General features: G+C 39.7%; 1 protein-coding gene across 7 annotated transcripts in view; it reads right to left on the bottom strand.

Moving 5' to 3' along the window:
• TMEM164 (transmembrane protein 164) overlaps nucleotides 1–23805 on the bottom strand; it is a gene marked incomplete at its 3' end in the record, with an annotated part of 120254 nt that overhangs the window by 80372 nt on the left and 16077 nt on the right. For 6 of the 7 annotated variants that reach the window (XM_083797437.1, XM_083797440.1, XM_083797438.1 and 3 more), the window contains exons 3-5: nucleotides 21190–21239; nucleotides 20038–20104; nucleotides 8061–8139 (exon numbers count right to left, since the gene is read on the bottom strand). In XM_083797437.1, the coding sequence (XP_083653563.1) occupies nucleotides 8061–8139; nucleotides 20038–20104; nucleotides 21190–21239 (196 nt within the window). The remainder of the gene's footprint in view (nucleotides 1–8060; nucleotides 8140–20037; nucleotides 20105–21189; nucleotides 21240–23805) is intronic. The other variant, XM_083797441.1, reaches the window with a different exon arrangement.

Genomic DNA, 23805 nt, shown 5'->3' with positions numbered 1-23805 from the left:
AAATCCCAAGGTACAAGACTACATGAATAACCTTAAGTGGAGTCCTCCTGCAGTTAAAGGCAGAAAACTCACACCAGTCTACTTCTTAGAGCACGCTTGCTACATATGTCAGAAGTGCTGGTATCCTATTTAGAAACCAGTACAGGAGGCTTCACTTAAATAGCAAAGAAATTCATTTTACTCCCCTGCCTGAAAACACCAGTAGGATGGCAGGTACGTGATACTACCTTGCAAATAGTTTTTCATTGTAGACAGCAAGAGAAGAAGCAATTAGCCTTGGTGTTGCAGTTTAGGAGACCATAGCTCTATTTTCGGCTGTGCCACCAATTTTGAGTGACCTGCTCAAGCTATAAGGAAGCTCTTCATACTACCTTCCCAGCTGCAGGATAAAGAAAACATACTTTGACTTGCAAAGCTTTTTGTGTTGCTTATGCAGACTTATGGGCATGTTTGGCCTAGATGCAAAACACAAAAAATTTAAATAAGGCATAGAAGAAGAATAGTTCAGTTGGAAGCAGCCTACATAGATCATCAAGTCCAACTGCCTGATCACTTCAGGACTAAACAAAAGTTAAAGCATATTTACTGAGGGCATCATCCAGGTGCCTCTTGAACATGGACAGACATGGGGCATCTAAAACAGCTCCCAGAAACTGGCAGAGTGGTGCTATATCATGTTCAGTTTCACATGAACTTGACTAGTTGGCAGCTGCTTATGTTATATCAGAAGTGTCTGTAAAGCCTGAGAACAGATCCTAAAGACGTAAACACTCAGAAAAACTATAATAGACCTTGATATTGGGAACGATTTGGGAGACCTACAGTGCAGGCAGTGTATAAACACTGAAATAGACAAGTGAACCCAACTATGAAACAGGATTGGTGGGAGAATACAGTCATTGAAAGACCCAACTATTAGTAATTACTTTTAAGTATTATTAATTAATTATTATATAATATATTATATTAATATAATTAATATAATATATTAATTATATATAAATTAATTATTTAAGTATTATTTTATTATTAAATTAAGTATTTACTTTTAAGTAAAATTGCACGTGATGACAAAATGGATCAGTGGCATAGTTTGGCTTTGAAACCCAGCTTCTTGTGTCCAGCTCCAATCTAGTGAGGGAATCACGTTTCAGAAGTCACTTAGGAGAGATGTTCAGGTTCCTACAGCTGCCAGTTTCACACTGCTACATCCTCTCTTTGTTCCAAGACTTACAAGAAGAAAAACACTGTGACATCTCACCCACTACAGACCCTCAATCTTGCTATATAAGAGAAAATTTCCTCCTTGCTAGACTTCGCAATCCTGAGAACAATAGTGTGATTTTCAGCAGAATCTTTATCTAGACATCAAGGGACAAAAAGGAAACAATGACCTCCACAGAAAAGCATTTCAGAGAGCTTTGGATTCCCAAGTGTATTTGGGGGAACTAATTTTAAATTCATACCTGGGATATTTTCTGTACATTTGTCACTGAGTAAATAATCACTATAGATTTTAGTACTGTACCATCCTGCTATTCAACACATGCCTGCTTAACAGAGCAGCGTGATCTATTTTCTGTAGTACACAGTCTGCTAACAAAAACATACAAACAGGAAAATTAAGGTCCAGCTGAGTGGTTGTGTGAATGGCCTGTGTTGTCTTTGGCAAAAACTATTTGCTGCTTACACGAGAAATCAATTTCAATATGTGGCAGTGAGTTTCACTATCTCTTTATCCACAAAGGATCACAGGCAGTTCTTACATGTTAAGCACTTTCAAAAATTTAATCCAGCTGCCAGTCTCGCACTAATCTCATTCTCAGAAACGCTCATGCCCCAGACAGTTGAGACTGTTCCAAATCAGGGTCATCCAAGTAGGCTGTATGTTTGTTCTTGTGTTGAAATAGCATGGCAGTGGATCTTTCAGTTTAGATTAAACTTCATTATTTCAGTAGCACTGATAGGAAGGACTTCATATAGGTTGAGGGCCTTGGGATTCTTCATCTGCTTCTGCAGCAAGCAGTTGTGTGACCTTGAACAAGCTACGCAGTTAATTTTGCCATTTATAAAATGGAAGTGTGGCTTGAATAATCGAAAGATCAACACAGACACTCAATTTATTTTATACTGGTTTCCATCTTTCCCTGCAAAGTCCTGTGTTAGTTCCAGTGTTATTAATGTCTAGTGTCTTAGGAATTACTGACATTTATTTAAAGTTATCAAATAATAGGATCTTAAAAATTTGAACGCAATTTACTAGAAAGGAAAACAGAATGCAGTACAAAGTTATTCCTCTTTGAATTGGAGAATTAGAACCTAAATACAGTATATATTTTTTTAAATTTGATAGAGTTTAAAAATAATCCCTCTTTCCTAATTAATGTCTTGCTTTATTTGCCACTATATTTGATAGAGATTTTTCAGTTTTCCAGCCCCGAACATTCTCCTTTAGTAGTCTCCCAACTACAGCTACACATACTTGATCCAAACTCAGAGCAACTGTTGCAATTCCTTCATTTTTCAAGCTTGTAAAAAGGTGACAGCAAACTTAATTCCATTTTATTTCCCTTAATCAAGGGGTTAATTTCAATAGTGTATTTTGACCTATTGAGCTAGCCTAGAGACCAAACTTCCTTTCCAGGGGGAGAACAGAAAAACTGTTCTCAAGAGGATGAGCTAGTTATCACCTGAAATCTGCTATTTCCTCTACAGTTGTTCTGAATTTATGGGCAGATTTCAAAATACAACCTTATGCCAGGAGATTGTTATTTCCCAACTGTCAGCTACTCTTGTCAAAATCACCTTGGACAGGGAATCTTGTATTACCTGCTCCTGTCAGGAGCGACTTTTGATACTCCATAAAGAAGGCTCTTCCTTTTTCTTCACATAGTTAGTCATTCTTCCACGTACTGGTAAAAAAAACTTGCTCAACTTCTCAGTCTTGAGAATGCAACTTGCATGCAGAGGGAAGTCTTTAACAGACCTTGGGCCCAGTCAGAACGCCACACAAACATCCTTATTTAGTTCAAGTGTTTCACAATAGGAACTGCCCAGTGCATGAAGCTCAGTGGGTCATGTGACAGAGACATCGTCTCCTCCTCTTCCTCTCCGGCTCTCTTAAATCTTCAGACAAGATCAGCCTGAAACGCTCAAGCTGCAGAAGAGCCTGCAGCCGGAGCAGCAGCACAGCAGACAGCTCCAGCTGCCAAGCAGTGCCACAGCTGCCCTGCTGCTCCAAGTGCCAGCTCCCAGCACTGCTGGGCAGTGGACCAGTCGCTTACATCTAACACGTGGGATCTGGGAGGCAGAGAAAAGCTGGAATAGCAACATGGAAGCTGTCAGCAGGAGAGCAGGAACATAATCAGATGACAGTGAATCTTACACAGTGCACAAGAGTCAACAGCTCTCTAAGTAGTTAAGAGTTTCAGTGGAAGAAATGAAACCCTTATTATAAAGTATTTCACTGAGAGGGAGATAAACGAGCTTTGTAACTATCTAACTATATTCAAATATATGGTCAATTCTTCCTTGATTGCTAAGGTATATAATTCCCAGCAGCCAAAGAAAAAGCAAAAGTTTAATTCCCTAATTGCTTGAATTCTACTTCCCTAGTTTACAGCTACAGGAAAAACGATCCTTCCATCTGTACTTGCTATCTGTGTTCTACATCTCATAACTGAGACCAGCTTCTCGTTAGGTAAAAACCACTGCCCTGCCCTTAAGGAAGCTGGCTAGCCAGAGCAGCTTCTGTCTGTCTTCCGAAGGGTGATGGTGGCGTGCTTTGTTGCAGGGGGAGGTTCGCCAACTTCTATGGACAGTGCTAGAGAGATTAATCTGTTCTGATGCCACCTTTGAAGACAATTAGATCAAAAAAGAAAAAGGCTTCGTGACCTGAGCCAGAGAGATGGTTTCTTTACTGCTCGTGACAATACAAAACTTGCCTTATAAGCTGAATATTCTCACTCTGCTCCCAGCAAACAACTTACCTACTTAAGTATTGAGGATCAGTATGTCTGTCCCTCTGTGCACAGCTCTCAAAAGGAGATGGGGCCAGCCTACATGACTGTCCAGAGTTTGCTCCAAAAGGTGGTGGTGGTTTTTTTTCCCTTGCCTAAAATACAACCAAATTAATTTACTCTCTCCACAGAGTGGATGACCTGCGTTTGAACTGTGAATTTTGAGAATTTGCCCGGCCGTTTTAACGGAGTGGATGCTAGTGACCATCTCCCCCTGCAGGCTGAAGTGTCAAATCATGTTATAATTAAGTGACACCAACATAAAGGCCTCTAATTAACCACACTAGATCTTCAGATTCATACATCAGATTGCTCCTTAAAGTGACAAAACCCTAAAAATACCCAATACCAACATCCTTGCCTACTTCATTAAGTTACTGTAAAGTCTACTAAATAACACTGGGGATCTCAAAACAGATGATGGATGATCTCAACTCTGCTGTTAGGAAGTCCGTATAAATCAACCCTTATTCCAAACCACTGTGGAGTGACCAGTGCTCACAGCCCCAAGGAAATAACAGTTCCACTTTGATTAAACTTCAAAACTATTTGAAGCTCTGAAATCAGGTGCACATCTAAGAACATGACCAAACTAGCAGAACCTGACCATCCAGAACCTGACCAAACTAGCTTACAGACCAAGACGGTCAAAAACTGTGTAACCTCTGAGGTTGATGGAGCACAAAGTAGGTTTTTTTCATCATGTTAAGAGCTGGCAAAACCAAGTCCTCCAAAAAGCACTGAAGGTCTCTAATACTTGATCTTAGAAGGTCACGTTAATGCACTGTTGAAATAGCTTTGACAGTTTGAGACATTACACTTCCTCAGCTGCCATCTCCCTAAGCCTTCTGCCAGCTATCTGTACCCCAGTAGCAAAAAATAGACTCACCCGAGCACACTCATATGCTTTAGAAGATGAGCTTAGTTGTAACTGTAGATGAAAGTGGTTTGAGGAGTTTTCAATGAAGGGGTTGGTTCCCTGGTCTCAAGTCATGCTGCTGTGGTTCCTGTCTTCTTCCCTCCACCCTGATAATTCCTTTCTTGCACCTCCCTTTTGCCAGTCCCAGCACTCATCTGATCCTGCTATAACCCAATTCAGGAGCTACAAAAGCATGCACGCCTTTTTCCACAGGGAAATGAGAATCTCACCTCCTGATGACTAGAGGAAACAGTGAGTATATCCACAACTCTACATCCACCCTATTGCTCTGGTTCAACCTATTCAGCTATTTTCAGGAATGCTGTGTCCTGCCAGAGGCACAGAACAATATTTGGCAGGGTTCACACATGTTACAAGGTAAGATTCATCCAGCAAGAAAGCTGAGAATTGCAGGTCTGTTTCATGCATGAACTGCCTTGAGTTTGGCTTCTCTGTTGAACTGCTATATCTGAACTACCTCTGTTTTGCATGAGTGCCTCTTATTGCAGGTCAGAGAGATATGAGCTATATCATTTATTCTGTCTCAACTGGCATGCGTGTGTATGCATACATGTGTGCACTTGGAAAGGAATTATGTTAGAAGGGGAAGTAATGAAATTTGTATTCAACCAGTACAGAGGGCAGGGAGAAGGAAGAAGAGAGAAAGACGTGTTAATCCCCAAAGGGGAATACACCTCGAGCACGGAGCTCTCCGTGAGCTCACTGTGCAGCACTGATGAGAGATGTTCAGAGCTCAGACTTCAATTTGATCCTGCCGTTAGTGAAGCCCCCACATCGACAGGGGCAGGGCAGGAAGGTGATGCTGCCAGTGCAACATGACCTGTTTTCACTGCTGTAACGAACAACAAGGAGAGAGAGAAAATAAAGGATTACAGCCCTCACTTTCTGTCACCCAGTTTCCTGTCCAGAAGAAAACACTTTAACAGTTAACTGAGCCTGGGTGCATGACTGTAAGATGCTCAATTAGCATGCCAACAAACAGGACACATCATTCTGTATAGACTGAGCCTCACATCATCTCTGCTCCAGGTGTTCTGCACAACCCTCCTTAGTGGAATGTTAATGCTGGGATAGAGGTCATTTTAGGGCAATCAATAATATCAGTAGGTTCCCAAAAAAACTGGAGAGGGATAGTTTTTCACATGCAATCTATTCCCGTCGTTTTTCCATTTTCACTACCCTTCAGTTACTTCTCCCAATTATAATCTATAGATTCGCCAACAGAAATTTCTATTTAAATAAACCAGCATAATGATATGTCAGTAATAAAGCAATCTGCACAGGACAAAGTTAGGATAAAGGGTATGATCTACTCAAAGCACTTTGAAACAAAAGGTGCTAGTGAAATGACAAAATGCTAACAAATGTTTTTAGGCTGAGCAATCGTTGCATCAAAAATCATATGTTTTATCTCCTGTGACACTAGCTGTAATTAGTACAAAATTGCATGGGTATTTTACTAAAGAGTTATCACAGTCAGACAGGTGACCAAGATCCAAATGAGAAATTGAAGTTATTAGTTACACAGTCCAAGGCAATCTCAGCTGAAATATTTAGCCAAAGTTCTCTTAGAAATTTCACTGCTACCATGTCAACATTAGATGGCAGCAAATACCTATATATTAATAAAGGGCAAAAATTTAGGAAACTACACGAGGGTGAGAACTGTACAACACACAGCCCTTCAAACTGCAGACACAATCCTCTCAGTCCCCAAACAACAGGCACTGAAAAAAGAGAGAACCTTTAATTCAAAAAATAGAAATAAAAATGGGAGACCACAAGTGACATACAAGGCCAAACTTTAAAGCAGAACAAGTATACATCTTAAAATGACATGTTCTATGATATCTTGTATGTTTTGATGTCTTCAAGGACATCACAAGAAGTGGTTTGGTGACATCACAGGAGCCTGGCACATCGTTGCCTACTGGGTGCTACATGGCTGGTCATACTTCTTTCCCCCTCCCTGCTCCACAATGATTACAAGTTTGTGTAATTTCTACATCTACACTGCACTTAGTCTTAAATTCTGGCAAACTATGCTACCAAATACAGATTAAAATGAAATGTGGCTGGCATATTTCACTAGTAAAAGAGAGAAATTGAGTGAACTTTTGAATGATGCTACTTCGCTTTTTGCTCTGCATTGTTTTTATTTAGTTTCACTCGGCAGTGAAGAAAAAACAGAAATTACAAACCTGTAGTGCAGTAAGCGCAAAGAGCTGCACGTGACTGCTGGTATAAAATACAGCAGATTGACTACAGTGGAAGAGGCTGACTAAGCTCATTCGGAGCATTTGTTAAATTGTATTCCATTGCTTGACATCACATCCCTGCATTGTCATTAGAGGCTACTGAACATCTGGACCATAAATTATACTCTTTTATTTCCCATATGAAACAATGTAGGTGTGCTAGAAAATGCAGCTGGAGGCCTATCAACGCTAGAGGGGGACAGAGCAGCACACCAGAGGAAGACATCCTGCATTACCTTCTAAAAGGCCGGAGTAAGCACTGGTCACTGAAATGGTGTGGGATTCCCAGACTTGCTGAACTATTATAGTATAAATTAATGCAAGGTAGTAATCCTGTTAGAAGAGAGCTCAAGCAACCCAGCTCATTTCACTTATATATTTCATTAGCACTTCAGAATTTCAAAAATTTATCTGACTAGGTGACTAGTATTTACCCAGGGATCTAATGACAAAAAAAGATTTTTTCAAGCTCATTTGAAGTTAGAATACTTCTCAAGGGACATCAAGAAGGCAATAGTCTTAAAAAATACACCACACAAACAACTTACAGCATTACAAGATGGCAGAGACTACTCAAGAAGACTACACCTTAGGCCAACACATTCTAGATACCCCTTTGGGCAAAAGACCATCTTTTTATTCCCTTGTTTCAATGCCTGGCGCAAGTCTTTGTTATTTGTTATCCAAGATGCAACACCAACACACCACCAGAAACCATTAAGTAACATCATAGAGAAAAATGACAAAACAGAGAGTAAGAATAGGATCTGTGGTAACCATTGAGCACAGTTTGCTCATTGTGTGGGACCAATTCAATATGCGAAGGATAAATTGCCAACCTACCTCCTTTCCGCAGCAGATAGATGGGCACAACATAGAGCATCACATGCTGGATGTAATAAATTTCCATTTCAAATGGAAGCTGAGGAATAAGGAAAATATTTGTAAATGTTTTTCATCAGTAACAACCAGAACCATTTTCCTTATGCCCCATGACAATGCGTTCAGTTCAGTTACATCCCCTACGTATAAGAACAAAGCAATGACAGCTGTTAATGGCTAGTGCTTTGAAAGCACAGCTAACTGTACCCAGTCCATCCCCCTTGCCACAAACACAATGCAGCACTTCAAGTAGAGAATTCTCAAAATTAGCCAGCAGCACAACAAAGGAGGCATAGCACATCTTTTCCCTTTCCTCATTACTCTAAGTTTCCAGTAATGGTGCAAAACCCCAAAGTAATTAAAACAAAGACTATACACACACCATATGACAATAGCCTAATTATAAAGAAACGTTAACTGCTAGCCTGTGAGTCACAGAAGTTTACAAGGAGGTCTTTTTCTTACAACCATTTTAAAATACATAAAAGTAATTGCTGAGGGCACCTGTACGAAAATCAAAAGAACTGCTTTACAGCAATCTGCATGCATTTGTGAAACAGGCAAGCCTCTGTTAAAACCAATAACATGCAACAGATTATATCGGTCAGTCTTCAAGCTGCAGAAGTATGCACATAAACAAGTTACCAGTTAGCGGTAAATCCAGTATTCCTCACCTGCTGACAACTTTGGGGAAATTAAAATTAGTCATCTGAGGGTTTAGTTGAATTCATGTTGCCTTTTACAGGAGGTCAGACTATGCTGAAGTAATATCGTGCTGAAAATAACTTGAAGCACAGCTCCGAGTTTAATCTGAACCCCTTAATCCCAGCGCAACTAATTCTAGCTCTTGAACAGTTAGAAAAAGTGATGCAATGTATTTGAAAGTCAATCCTATCTGTAAATGTCTTTGTGTATATATCAATTTGTTAAACTGGAGCAACACATTTAAAACTGACGAACAGCAGGCAAGATCCAACTCAAAATTCAGAATTCAACTTCCTGTTGCAGCTCCCTTACAAAGCTGAAAAGACATGCCTCTCTATTGTATTTCCCATGGAAAACAGGACAACACTACAGCCTGCGTCTGAAGTCTCACAGGAGTACCAGAAAGCCATTACCTTTGGTTCAAATACAGTACCATTCTGCAGGCTGAAGTGAAACAAGATGCAAATACTATTATTATGGCATGTGTCCAAATTTAAAAAAAAAAAAATCATAATCAATTTTAAAAAATCAGGAGCCTTCCCTTTCTATTATTGTTCCAAGACACTCAAGTCATAACATTGAAACAGAAACATTACAATAACTTCTACATCAACAGAAGATAGGCTGAAGCAGTTTGGTTTTTTTTTTCCTAAAGAGTCAGTCAATAAATAGTAGGTAAACAATATAATGAGCTCTTAAATTCTACAAAAGTTCTTAGATTTTATTTTGAACATAAAAGATATTAAAACCAGCAGCTGGGTTCTGCTAGTCTTGCCATCCCCAAGCTGAACACTATCACTGTCCTGTTTGCAAACTCCAAGATGTTCAGCCAACTCCTGGGAGGCTAAGCTAAAAAATCTTCAGTACAATCTGTTGGGTTATTTTCTCCCAAGTATCAAAATATAAAACCATGTGAGATGACGGTATGCAAAAGCAAGAATTTCACAGGAGTTGTGCGGTTTCCTGTATCTGAACCTGTTCTTCTGTCGCCTGTTGAAAGACACCAAGTGCAAAGCAAGGGGCTCAAAAATATTCGAGAATAAGTTAATGAAGTTTGCCTAACTGGAGGAAAAATCGGTACCCCTCCCAGGTGGAGCACACACTCTTCAGGAACAATAGCTCCCGATATAAACAGCACTGCACGAGGCACTTGCTCCTGCCAAGGAGCAGTCTCTATTCAGTATCTGTGCTCTGCGCTCGCCGAGCTGTGAGGGTCAGTTACACAAACATGACGCTCAGGACACTTCTGAGAACAGAGTAATGGTTGTTTTGCTGCAGTAGCATTGACAGTATTTTTGTTTGCGTGAACAAAACATCATTTTTTCCACTATGAAAGATTGTTTGTTCCGAAACCCGGCTAATTCGGCAAGTGCGTTTCCTCATATCGAACCAAAACGCCGAGTTTCTGTACAGCCAAGCACTCGAGCTGTATAGGCAGGCTACAACAAACAGAAAAAGAGCAAACACAAAAGATGAACTATGAAGTTATACACAGCAACTGACTCGCCTACCTCTAAGGTCTCATCTATAAATTGTTTTATCCACAAAACACTCACAGATAGCAGATAGGCACTTTGCATCCGTACAAAGACATTGCAAGCAAAGACAGGGTAGAAGGGCAGACCAATGGGTAGGTTGCCAAGTGATCCAGGATTTAAAGACCCTCTTTGTGAAAACAAGCGAACACTTCTGCAGATGATCAAGACTGAGAAATCCAAAAATCTATGCCACACATATTCCCAGAACACAAAGTACATTGAAATACTGACTTGGTCCATCCAGTCTTTGTCTGCAGGCACCTGTGAAGGCCACAAACTCAGACTCCAACAGTCTCTGAAGTGGACCCTCTCCAAAGGTCCCAGCACATTTGACCTCTCCTGTCAGGTGCCACCAGGGAAACCTTGCAGCCTCTCTAAAGTAATAAGTAAGTAATAAGGTAGTAAGTACCTCCCTTGTAACAAACCAATGATGCTGATGGTAATATAGATATATTTTAATCCATATCTGTCCCCCCAGAGGACATATTTATATTAATTGTCAATTTATTTGCTGGGTTTTTTTGCACTGAACTCCTCTGTCCCAGCTGCCAGCACTACTCTTCCTGCATTTCCCTTCCTCAGATTTTTAAAATAAGTAAGGGTACAAGACAAAAGGACAAATTATCTGCTTCTTCAACCAGCTTATATCCTAGGTTCCCTAGTAGTCTAAATGAATGAGGAGTACAAGCTACCCTGTTACCCAGCATGATAAGCAAGTTTTTCTCCTTTAGATTCTTACTTGTGGAAAAGCAGAGCTGCTCATTGTCCATTCATAGGTTTGACACTGGTATCACATCATAGACATTTCAAAATACACTAAAGCAATAATGACACACAATTCCTCTAACAAGTGCACAAGATCAAAACATACTAACAAAGCACTCTGAAGATAAATATACAGACTCTTCATTTTTTACATTTTATAAAGAAGTTCCTGTTAGAAAATAAATGGTGTTTTGTTCTTCCAGAAAGAGTACTGGCCTGGTATGATGCAGACTGGGAAACGCCGCATTCCCTGGACATGTGCTAAAAGGCTCTCTGGCAAGTACCATGCACAGTGAGCAGGCAGCAAGCCTCCATCCCAGGCACGGGTAAGTTAGGTACAGTACTACTGGTCCTAGCAGCCACTCACATTGCCAGCGAGACTGGGGAAAGGAGAAACCATCTGATGGAGGATTAGAGCACACCTTATTCTTGTACTTCTGAGCAAAAAAAGTGTGAGTACATACTTTATATCCTCATTTAAACCAACTACTGCCCTAAGGAAACAACGAGCTCTTTCCATTGACTGCACTAAGCTTAAAAAAAAAAAAAAGTCAGATATTCAGATGAGAGCTGCCCTCCAGAAAGTGTGGCACAAGACTCATTTAAACTAGCTTAAACCCACTTCGGCGCAGCAGCTGGTTTTCAGTGGACTGAGAGGTTGCTACTTTGCTCTGTTTCCTGAAAGTGGTACTCCTCCCTCTGTTAATTATTGATACTTTAGCTTTATATGTGCAACAATAGCTCAAGCACCATATTGTGCAAGAGCTCTCTCTCCAACACCCTCTACATCCTCTACTGCAGAGCACAGCACAAAAAGAAGGAATTCAGCTCCCAGGTTGCCATCTTTCCTACAGCATATCTAGCACCAAGTCTAGTCAGTTTGTACCTGTCCCCTTCTTAGACATCAGCAGTAATTCAGATTTGTAACTTACAATCAGTAACTGGTTTCCTAAACATGATCAGTAATCCAAAAAATAAACCATAAACATAGGTTTTGCATTTCACCAGCAAAGCAGACCACAGCACAGATTAACTAACAGAGAATAGGAATGTATATAAAGCTGTACAATACAAAAACGATGGTGCAAACAGCTACTAGGCCTACGTAACAGATGCTGGTTACTTCTGTTGGTTAGAAAATGCTGGGTACTTCAGCATATTTAGGATTGTGATAGCAAATGACTTACTTGGCAGCAAAGAAATAGCTGCCAGAGAAGTTTAGGAGAATGGTCTGAAGACAGACTTGAAGACGTAAAATAAACAAACAAAAGAACACACCACCAACAAAAACAAACAAGTAGCTTTTGGAAAAGAGACCATTTACAGTCTTTCCAGGATTATTTTCTCCAGCATACATCCAAGATGGTAAGTGGCCAAGAAGTTGAGCAGTGCTCAGATCACTGTTACACTGCTCAGGCCGTTTTACAGCTCAGGCACTACCAGCCTACCTGGCATAGATCAGAAAAGGATTTCCAAACACTTGAATACTGGGAAAGAGTATAAAGAGGAAAAAAATAAATTATGTTGATGTTGAAATAAAAGGAGTACCGGGGCTGTAGAAAAGTATAATGCATCTGTGTGGCATCTGAGTGAAAGTCTAAAGCAGCTTCCCCAGATTTTATTGCAATAATTCTTTTCATTGTATTTTAGGGGCAGGTTGTTTCATTCCAGCTTTCTGCCGTACACCTGCTTGTCTGCAATTGATAGGAATACATATTCCCAAGAAAACCTGTTTCAAGTAGGTATCTCAGTCAGTATCTACCCTCTAGGCTGTTCTACACCATCCAGTCAGTACAGGGAATTATAATACAGTTCCCTTTAAGTAGCATGAATTCAAGTTTTATCTAGTTCTTATTTTCAATTAATCCTGTAAAGGCAAGGGACACATACTAAGGGAAAGAATCAGAATCCACACCTGCTACCATAGCGTTTGTATGCATGAGCACAGTCCTAAGAGCTACAGAAGAGCATCTGTTGTGCTGCTGGTCCATAATAGAGTGAAGATGCAGTGGAACACAGGCCTAGAAATAACTTCTTGCTGCAAGGATGGAGGGAACCAGAAACATAACAAAACAAGAAATGTGACTGCATTTTTGCTAGTCTACAAATGCCAGAAAATCCAGGTAGGACAAGCCCCCAGGTTTCTAACTCATGACACACCCAAAATCTGGCAAGCTGTCAGAGAATTTGCTTTCTTGGCCTGTCACTACAGAGGGTGAAGCTTAGTGAGAAAATCATGAGAACATGTTGCACATGGTGCACCACTGATCTCAACTGTATGCATTTGTAATTTCATCAGTGCTTTGCGTATTTGACTAGCGCTGTATTTGATGAAAAAGAAAAAGGCACCCCTACCTTCTGGTCACTCGGTTTGATCACACAAACCAGCTTACATTAATGACACATTGGATGCAGTCAGGCATTTGTGGAGTTAAATGGCTTCTAAAAGAGATGGACCAGATGCAGGTAGTAATTAATACCAGTTTCAAGAACAGCTTTCTTCCAGTTACTCTAGAGGTAATATTTGGATTACTTACTACTACCAGCAGAAGGCGGATTTACATTACCAAATACAAGTGTGATTGTAGGCTGTACTGACCCACACCATTTTGATGCACATACTATAGGTAACTGCTGAAAGATGTAGAAACATTGGCCTTTGGACCTCCTGGCAACCAAGGCACAATCTCTCAATAGCCTTCAATGTGCAACTGTTCTGTTACCTTGCCTTGTGCAGGTTAGATTAAGCCAGCTTAGATTTGGTATCATGTGCTACCATAACCTATTCCATTTTATTGTGCAGACAAAGGCATTTCAGGCAAACTGTTTAGCGCGGTGAATTATTTATTACCTTGACATGCAACAGAAATGCAGTAGGCAAAGATCAGAGGTGCTACACAGCGGGTACTGTAAGTGCTGCTTAGAGCATGATTCTGTTCCTAAAACAGATTTAGAATGCGTACCTCTCAAGCCAAATAGTTCTAATAATAGTATACAGCAGCTTCTGGAAACATTAAAACTGCACCATCTCAGCTGTGGGAGCAGAGACAGCAAGTTCAACACCTCTGGGACACGTCCTAATTTTTTACTTTATCTATATTAACATTTTCAGGACATCAGCTTGAATGGGAGAAAAAAAAAAAGAGAGAGAGAAGAAAAAGAAAAAAAACACATACTCTAAAACCATCAGCAAGAGTTACTTGGGAACCTAACAATCTGATTACCTTTGCATCTTCTCTGTTTACTTAAAAGTCTTAAAAGATTACCCTATTTACCATGTGAATTATTAATGCTGACCAAGAATGATTTGCATCATACGAGTGGAAGGAAATTATTAGAGAAACATTAAATACCCTTAATTTCTAAAAGGGTAATAAGAACTCACAAATACTGACTGTAGGAAAAAAATAAAACTTTTGTCTTTATCCAAGGACTATTCCATTACACAAAATTTAAATCCATCGGCACATCATAAACAATAGCTGGAATATTTACTGCCAAATAAATATAAGTGGATGCATCTGTTGCTTAAGATGGTTAATTCTTGGTACCACAACATCGTGCCAAAGAAGGAAAATATTTTCCTGGAAAAAAACAGACAAGAAAATAGACTGACCTGATCTTTCAGACTACACTTTTTGGAAACACTATCCCAGGTGCACGCTGCAGCCAAACAAGATTTTTAATGAGCACAGTGTCACTGAAAGGTTACGTCTACAGAAGGTAGAAACTTCCTACTGTAGTTTTAATGCATACCTCAATTCTCCAATTCCACTGTCAACAGACAGATATTTAGGGATAGTTTTGAAATGACTGAGGCTTTAGCAGTTTTAATGGATACATTGCAGACTGACAATGCCAAATTATGCTAGAAGGTTGTGAAAGTTTGTTTTTCAGGGTAATGAAGCCTTGAATCATAAACGCAAAAAGAATGCTTATAATACATTAAATAATGTAAATGAGAGCAGAAGTATTAATTAAAAAGGTGATGCTGACCCCTAAAAGTGACCCTGTGGTCACAAAATGTTGGAATAAGTATTCTGGAAATGACCTGGAACTGGTTAACATTTAGAACCACAACCAAGTACAGTTCATCCTTCGTGCAACATTGCAAGCACCGAGCCTTTTAGAAACCTAAATACATAAAGTAAGATCTTTTCTGTGGGAATATCCTACTCCTATGACCACAAGAGTAGTCATCCCTCCACTCATCCTGAATACTATGCATGTTCAACACATTTTTGATGATTGTTAAGTGTACGTGACAGCAGAAAGCATCTCTGTACTATATGATGCTCAGATCCCACATATGAAACAAGGGATTTCTGTGAAAATCTCTTTCGGGTAATTTTTTTAAGTCGTGTTTTGAAGTTTTGGAGCCTTTGCTTTTGTTCTAAAATGTCAGGACTGTTTTATAAAATATCTGAAATTTACATTCATCCAAAGATTCTTAATTAATGCATTTAAATGCATATAATAACAGACAGTTTCATACAGATGACCTCATATAGGAAGAGCCAAACACCAATAAAATTGGGGGTAAAAAGAAAATATAAAACTAGGAAATCAATAATAACTGCAATAACCTTTCTTAGCAAAGAGACTGCACAAAGGAACACAGAAGACTAGTTATGACCAAAGTTCAAATTACCAGTGATCTTCCCCAAACACTTATGGCCACATCCAATTTAAGCTGTGGACTGTGATTATTTTCTTTAAAATTACACAGTACGCTGCATTTAAACCCAGAGTACGACAATTTTTCATCATTGTAAAGCTTATCTCCACAATTATTTCAAGACTTCATCCACACATATAAAGGCTTCATTCTTAAAGATATTTAAGTACTTAAAATGCAGCTAAAATCTAATTGAATTTTCAGATGCAAGGCTGGCATTTAAGACTAGATATCAAAACCCTGCCACAACTTCTCAGTATATGAATGTGTATGCTTACCATACAACTTTTAACATCTGTTCAGTAGTTCATTATCTTGCATAGCAGATGAATACCAAAGACTGATGGATTCCAGCTGACTTACTGTGATGTTTTGTAGCATAAATAGACCTATAGTTCAAGTTCCTAAAATTACATATAATTCCATCCCCCCTCTCTGCCAAAGTGGTGCCCTGCCAGTTCTGAAAATAGCAAATCGATTAGCTGAGCATCTTAAACACATGGCAGACTATTCATCTTATGATCACCTATAACTTCATGCTTCTGGTGCGTATAAATCCTGACATTCACTCGTTCCTGAACAGCCATCACCTGGTGAGGTAATGATTGTCTTCCATTCTGTATCTTCTGCCTCTTGTCCCTTGCACCTTATTGATACATACAAAGAAAACTACATCTAATATTTTTTTCTGCACCTCACTGCTTTCATCTCCACAGGGCTACCCTATTTGCTAGTGTGTGCATGTTTACTGCAGAACTTGCTGAGTTAGCATGCTAACTTTTGTTAAAAAAGGCTGCAACTCAACAGCAAACATCTGCTGTCTGTAGGATAACTGATAGGCAATCCACTTGCAGAGAGCAAGTCAGGAGAACGTCAGCTGAAGACAGTGAAAACTACCTACAACGACACAATTTCTAGCAGTATATCAAATAACTTAAGGATAAAACGCATTTTACACGACGAAAGGTAACAGCAAGGCATTTTGGTACTTAGGGCAATACATAAGCTTGGTATATAAGCTCACAGAGCGATCAGAGGCAACAGTCTCCTGCTTTTCAGTTCCCACTGACGGCAGAACTCCCCTGCCCATCTGCCCCTAGACAGCATCTCCTTCCCCACTTCTAGAGGAGTAGTTGGGTCGGGTGCCCAAATTTTCACACTCTTAATTTGGGCCAGACACTGTACGTTACAACTATTTACAACTAAGAATACAAAGCTCTTGTATGAAATGTACACATTAAATTACATGTCTTAAAACATCATAAAAGTAAAATAAAAAGATGAGGCATAAGGAGATGACCACTCTTGACCAAGTTAAAAGTTTTTCATTTAGATACTTCAAACCAGAACATGGAGCATAGATAGAATTACTGCAATTTTATTTATTTATTTTAACTCCTAAAGTTGTAAGAGAGATTTCTTGCTTTCCGGACAATGTCAAGGTAAATAACAATTGACAGTCACAGAGCAGATTGTGTGTCTACCATGAGAGAATTTGGACCAAAGCAGCCACGCTACAAAACATCCCCCAAATTACCTTGTGCCAGAAGAAACGCTGAAAAGAGACCAGCCTAGCAAGCAGCTGTTAAGCCAAAAATATCCTAAGCTGTATTTATTCCAAGAATACTTGCTCTTGGACATTATCCTTTGGCTCCTTTATCCCTAATTAAGGACACAATTTTTTAAGTGGTCCATATTTTTCCTGTTTAATCTCCCTAATATAAATGGGATCTATTATAATAGCAGATAAAATATATGAAAATGATTACATATTTCAACATTTAAACCTTAAAAGGTTACCAAGAAAAATAATTTTGCAATGCTAAAGTTTGTAATTAAAACTAGATAGTTTGAAATACAAAATGAGAACTGTTCTCCCAATTATCAGGGAGAAAAAAAGTATTTTACTCATTTTATGCCCCTTCAGCAGTAATTAATTTTACTAACACATATTGAGAAGCTGCACATAAAGCAGCTATACACGCTGGGAAAGAGAGAAAGAGAGATGGAAAATAATATATGTAGTTACCAGATTAGGAAGGACAGCATAAAACTTGAATAAACTCTAGGGTTATTGTACTACTGAATTAACTGAAATCTGAAGAATGTGATCCAGCTTTCTGTGTGCGTCTTATGCTGTGTGGAAGATCATTTCTAATACGTCAAAACCTACAGATGAATTATCCTCTCTCTAGTATCTAAACTGTATCTCAGGGCAAAGTTTTCTCATCTTAATGGAAGAAGAAGTAAATTATATACAAGCCTACAATAAAACTGTCAGTTTTTAAGTCTCCTAGCTACAAGGGTGGCCAATCAGCACAGCTCATCATCCGTAAAATTCAATGCAGATGCAGATTTCTATACCTAATCCTATTAAGACTGTCAAGATTTGCAAATGGACAACCACTAATGAGCTTTGTAATGTAGTCTGAAGTCCCTAACAATTTTGTTAATATCATTAACTCACATGCTATACAGACACACACACACACACATATATATGAATAATTTATCCAGACACCGCAAATATGTAAGCAGATAGATGTACAGGAACTGTCTTAAAACAGTAAGTCACAGGTATTTTAGCTGACAAAAATGCACATGTTGCGTGTATGTATATATACACATGTGCAAGCATAACAGCTCTTAAAAAAATCCTTAGAAATATACTAAGTGTGAGCCGTATGAAATAACTTCTCTTACCGTTAAGTCTTGATAGGTTTAAGAATCTTACTAGGGATACTGGCAGATGTGAAAACTTGGATGGGGAAAAAAAAAAAAAAACTGCTGTGTTTAATCTTGGAGGAGAGGTGGTGACAGACAGCAACAATATTTGGAATTTTCCATGGCCTCCTCTGGACTCACTCCAACAGGTCCATGTCTTTCTTATGCTGGGGGCCCCAAGAGCTGAACGCAGTACTCCAGGTGGGGTCTCACAAGAGTGGAGTAGAAGAGGAGAATTAGCTTTACCTGCTAGCTACACTTCTGATGCAGCTCAGGGTATGAACAGCTTTCTGGTCTGCAAGCACGCATTGCTAGGTCATATTCAGTTTTTCAACCACCAAGTACTTCTCTGCAGAACTCTGCAGTACTTCTCCATCAGCTCACCACCCAGCCTGGATTTGTGCTTGGGATTGCCCTGGCCCAGGTGCAGGACCTTGAACTTGGCCTTGCTGAACTTCACAAGGTTCACACAAGCCCACCTCTCAGGCCTGCCCGGGTGCCTCTGGGTGGCACCCTTTCTCCCCAGTGTGTCAACCACAACACACAGCTTGATGTCATCGGCAAACTTCCTGCGGGTGCACTCAATCCCACTGTCCATGTCACCAACAAAGATGTTAAACAGTGCTGGTCCCAACACCAACCGCTGAGGAACACCACTCATCACTGGTCTCCACCTGGATATTGAGCTGTTAACCTCAACTCTTAGTGCAGCCATCCAGCCAATTCCTTACCCACCGAGCACTCCATCCATCAAATCCACATCTCTCCAATGCAGAGACAAGGATGTCATGCGGGACAGTGTCAAATGCTTTGCAGGAGTCCAGGTCTATGGCATCAGTTGCTCTTCCACCAGCACTGTAACCCCATCACAAAAGGCCAGCAAATTGGCCAGGCACAGCTTGCCCTTAGCGAAGCCCTGTTGGCTGTCACCAATCACCTCTCTGTTTTCCATGTGCCTTACAAGAACTTCTACGAGGATCTATTCCATGATCTTGCCGGGCACAGAGGTCAGACTGACTGGCCTGTAGTTCCCCAGGTCTTCCCTTTTCCCTTTTTTAAAATGGGGGTTATGTTTCCCCTTTTCCAGTCACTGGGAGCTTCACCAGATTACCATGACTTCAAGTATGATGGATAGCAGCTTAGCAACTTCATCCGCCAGTTCCCTCAGGACCCTTTGATGCACCTCATCAGGTCCCATGGCCTTGTGCACATGCCACTTGCTATCCTATGAAGTCTATATCAAAGCCTTTAAGTTTCCCCTCTGTTTAAAGGCCAGAATGGAGTTGACAAAATACTTTTTGCTATGCCTAGAATATAGCAGTGTTGTCTTTCCACATTGATTTATAAACACAATCACAAAAAAAATCCAGAATTTATATTTTCATATCATCATAGTGACCTGTACCAGGAATCTACAGCCTGGTAAAACGAACTATAGAAGGTGAAATGAACCAAAGATCAAATAACTTTACAAATAAAATCTTTTAAAAATAAATTAGAAAGGAGGAGAAAGGTACAATACACTCACCAGGCGTGTATTAACAACAGGAAACAGTAATGCCAAGAGGGCCCCATTCAGCATATGCATCTGCAACCTTATAAAAGAGATGTGATATTATTTTCACAGGAAATGAAATATTTTCACATATTTTGTGTAGGATCTCTTCAATAAGAAGCAGCCAGAGATTCGAGAAAATTCCACTGAATTTGAATAAAACCACTGTTAAATGCAATAACAAGGACAAAACTTCTATTTAAACACACATTTAAATACTTTCCTAAATAGAACTGCTTTCTATAATGAGCTTTAGCTTCCTAGAAGGCCTGGACTGCCCATTTCTGTTAATCTTGTTCATGATACAGGCTGCTAAAGGCAGTCTAAGCAAAGAATAGGGCAGGAAAGTAGTATTATACTACTATATTTTGTATAGCTTTCAGTCACCTCTCCCTGAACCACAGTTGCATCAAAAGAACACAAAAATTGCATATGTACTGTTTTTTTCACCTATTTAAAGTAAACTAACTAAAAGAATAAACTCTCCACAGCCGCTGCCTGCCATAAACTCTATAAAGAATTTCAAAGTTTTTTGTAATTTAAAGGGGAAAAAAAAGGTAGTGCAAACCCAAAACAGTTTTTCAAACTTCATTTATATGTCAGGGTGTAAGAAAACAAAGAGGTTCATTCTGAAAAGCAACAGGTATTGTGGCCTGTGCTCTGCAACTAGTCTTTTGCAAATGAATAGTAAATCCAGGATTTCCTGGACACCAGACATATTTTGCATGCTCTCTGAGATGAAGAGATACTAACACAGTATCTCTGTCTTTAGCCTACTCTCAGCCCAAAGAAGGAAGAGCAGAAAAGAGTTGCAGCCAGACAGTACCACTCCTGAAGCAATTCATGAGGCATGTCCCCAGATCATTTCTCTAGTCATTGCCTAGACTACCTAGACTAAGACAAGAAATGGCAGACTGAAACCATGAGCGGCACAAAAGAACCAAGGGTATGTGGCTCAGCACTCACTGTTTAAGCTATGACCCTTTTCAAGGTGTCATTTTTCAAACCAACCAACATCTCTTTCCTACTGAATACATACCTTAATATTTTAATGACTTATGCCATGATTAATTTCTAAAATACATTATGCACGTAGACAGAAATACAGTAAGGAAGAGGCATTACCTGAAGAGAATCATTGCAACCCGACATGGAGGGCAGGCAAGAAGAAAAATCTGAAATATTAGAAACATTTCAATTAATGGAATGACCTCTTTTAGACTCCATTTTCTATATCTTTATGTCCTAGTTCTGGACGTCACAAATCATTTCTAACCAGAAGAACCATTCTACAGCAGAGCTGGAAGAGACTAAATATCATGAACAAATTAAAAGTTTATACATGTTTATGTAAATTCACATTGCCTGCATGTAAAAGCGTTATGTGATACAAGCAGCATGTAGGGTTCAGCTTCTGCCAGTACCTAAGAAACAACATCAAATTCTAGCCTTTTTCATTAAAAAAAAAGTTTTTCCAAGGCCTCCCACAACGCAGATATCGCAGATATTACCAATCATATTACTACAACAGCTCCTACAGCTGTCAGTCATCGCAAGGTCCTCACTGTGCTGAGGACTGAGCATTTACACACTGCCAGTACTCCCCTTTGCTTCAGCAGTGCAGGACCCAGCTCTTGAAGACTGGATGCGAGACGGTTCTCTAAAAGCCTCTTAGCACTTCCCAAAATAAGGCTACCACAGTGTCTGTTCTGTGGATAAGCTCAGTAGTCATCTGTAAATATGTCCATTGCCTTACTCAATTGAGTATACTCAGAATACTGCAAAAATGTCACCAATTATGAGCTAGCCATTTCCCAAGACCAAAAATAATGATACAACTGGAGCAGCTTGCGTTTGTTTTTCTTTACAGAAAAGTAAAGACCCATAAAGCCCTTGCACATATGACCCATCCAGCTTCCGGGAAAAGCATCTAACATTTATTAATTATATTTCATTATTCTGTCATTGCATATTTTTGCAACCAACTCTGTTTACTAACTAAAGTACTTTGAATTATGGACTATAAGGATTGGGATGGACATACTAACCTAAAATATTTCACTACCATGGAAGAGTAAATGAGTCACAGTTACTTATTTTCAAGTCACCTCTACTGCAAGAAACACAGTTTCGAGGACTAACGAGGGCAAAAGAAACATTTACTATTTTTAAGCATGTCAGTTCCTTGGTTATGGGGGAATCTTACAGAAAATATGTTTAAGGGCAACAGAGAAAACTACAATGTTTATGTTAAAACTTTACAATAATGGAAGAGATCTTCAAATGTTTCAGTTTTAGCAGATTAATATCAAGCACTTTTTCTCTAAATAAGTAAATAAATTTCCATGATAAATAAACCTCATGACCTGTTAAAAGGGATGCTTGACAAGAGACACTTGTATTTGATTTTCAAAGAACTATGTCGCTGAGTAGATTTAAACATCTTAAAAAAGCGTTTCTGCAAGTTCAGCCCACAGAGTAATCAGTGCCCTGAAAACATCAAGTTCACAGCAGGCAAGATCACGAGCTCTACCCCAAGTGTTCGTGTGCTTATCCCATAATCACATTACATTTCACTGCCATGCCGGAAATAAAATCCTTTGCCTTGCAGGAGGAAACAGCTATGTTTTATAAACCAAACAGTGTCATGTTAAATTAGTGATGAAGCCGTGAAGAGTTCCCAGCCCCTGTTTTCCTGCCAGCACTCGCAAGGTTTCACGCACGCAGGCTAGCACAGAGGCAGGCTAGCACAGAGGCTAGCCCCCCTCCCCTGGCATGCTGCAGAGCTCCCGGGTAAACAAGGCAGCGAGTGCGTTAAAGCACACCGCGGGAGGCAGAGTAACCAAACGTCCAGTGTGGAGGAAACACAAAGAAACAAATTCAGCGTCCTTCCTCACTGGCAGATGTGTTACCTTTCTCGTTTTCATGTGTCATGTTACAAAAGTAAAGAAGGACAAAAGAATGAACTAGAAACCCAAAATGTACACAAGGAAATATTTCGGGAGGGAAAAACAAGCCATAAGGTACCCCTTGTGTTACATATTGAGTTCTGGGCACAGTTCTGATCCTTCCCTTTCTCTTTGACCTCTCTCTCACAACAGTGACCAAAAGGTACAGACCAGCTTTCAGTGGATCATTTTAACATATGAAGACCCTTCAATCTGTTTAAAAAAAAAAAAAAACACATAAGCACACACACACATAGGCAGTGAGTAGGAGAAAGGGTGCAGAATCATGAGTGTCCTTGAGAAAAGTTCAGATGAGAAATCCTAGGTGGGAACAATGTTGTGAAACAGGACATGAGTCTTTTTCACCAGCACATGACCAGAAGACTACCCAGTTTTTTCCTCAGGCAATACACGGTGAAGAAACTCGTAACACTGGTAAGTCCATAAACAGAGGTTCACTTCGACCTTAAGGAGCCAGGTGAAAGCAAAAGTCAGTACTCATAAAGGCTCTGCAAGACCATAAATAACATTGTCCAACCCAATGGGAAATATTTCGAGCATGAAGCACTGCACGGCCAGCACTCTTCTACATAAGCCCAAACACAAAGGTCACACCACAACACATGCTGGATGAGCAGGGCTGTTATAATTTAGAGACTGGGATATACAGGGTTTGTCTGCTTAACTATTGCTTTACTGAGTCAAGACCAGAAAGAAACAACTCCTGGTTGCTCACAGCTAACCTAGGGCTGGGTTGCAAATCAGTCTCTTCCACTTTCCCCCCTTTGAACCA

Source organism: Anser anser, assembly GCF_964211835.1.
Source record: "Anser anser genome assembly, chromosome: 13".
In the NCBI taxonomy this organism is placed as follows: Eukaryota; Metazoa; Chordata; class Aves; order Anseriformes; family Anatidae; genus Anser; species Anser anser.
The sequence above is the reverse complement of the archived record's forward strand: the minus strand, read 5'-3'. Positions and strand labels throughout refer to the sequence as shown.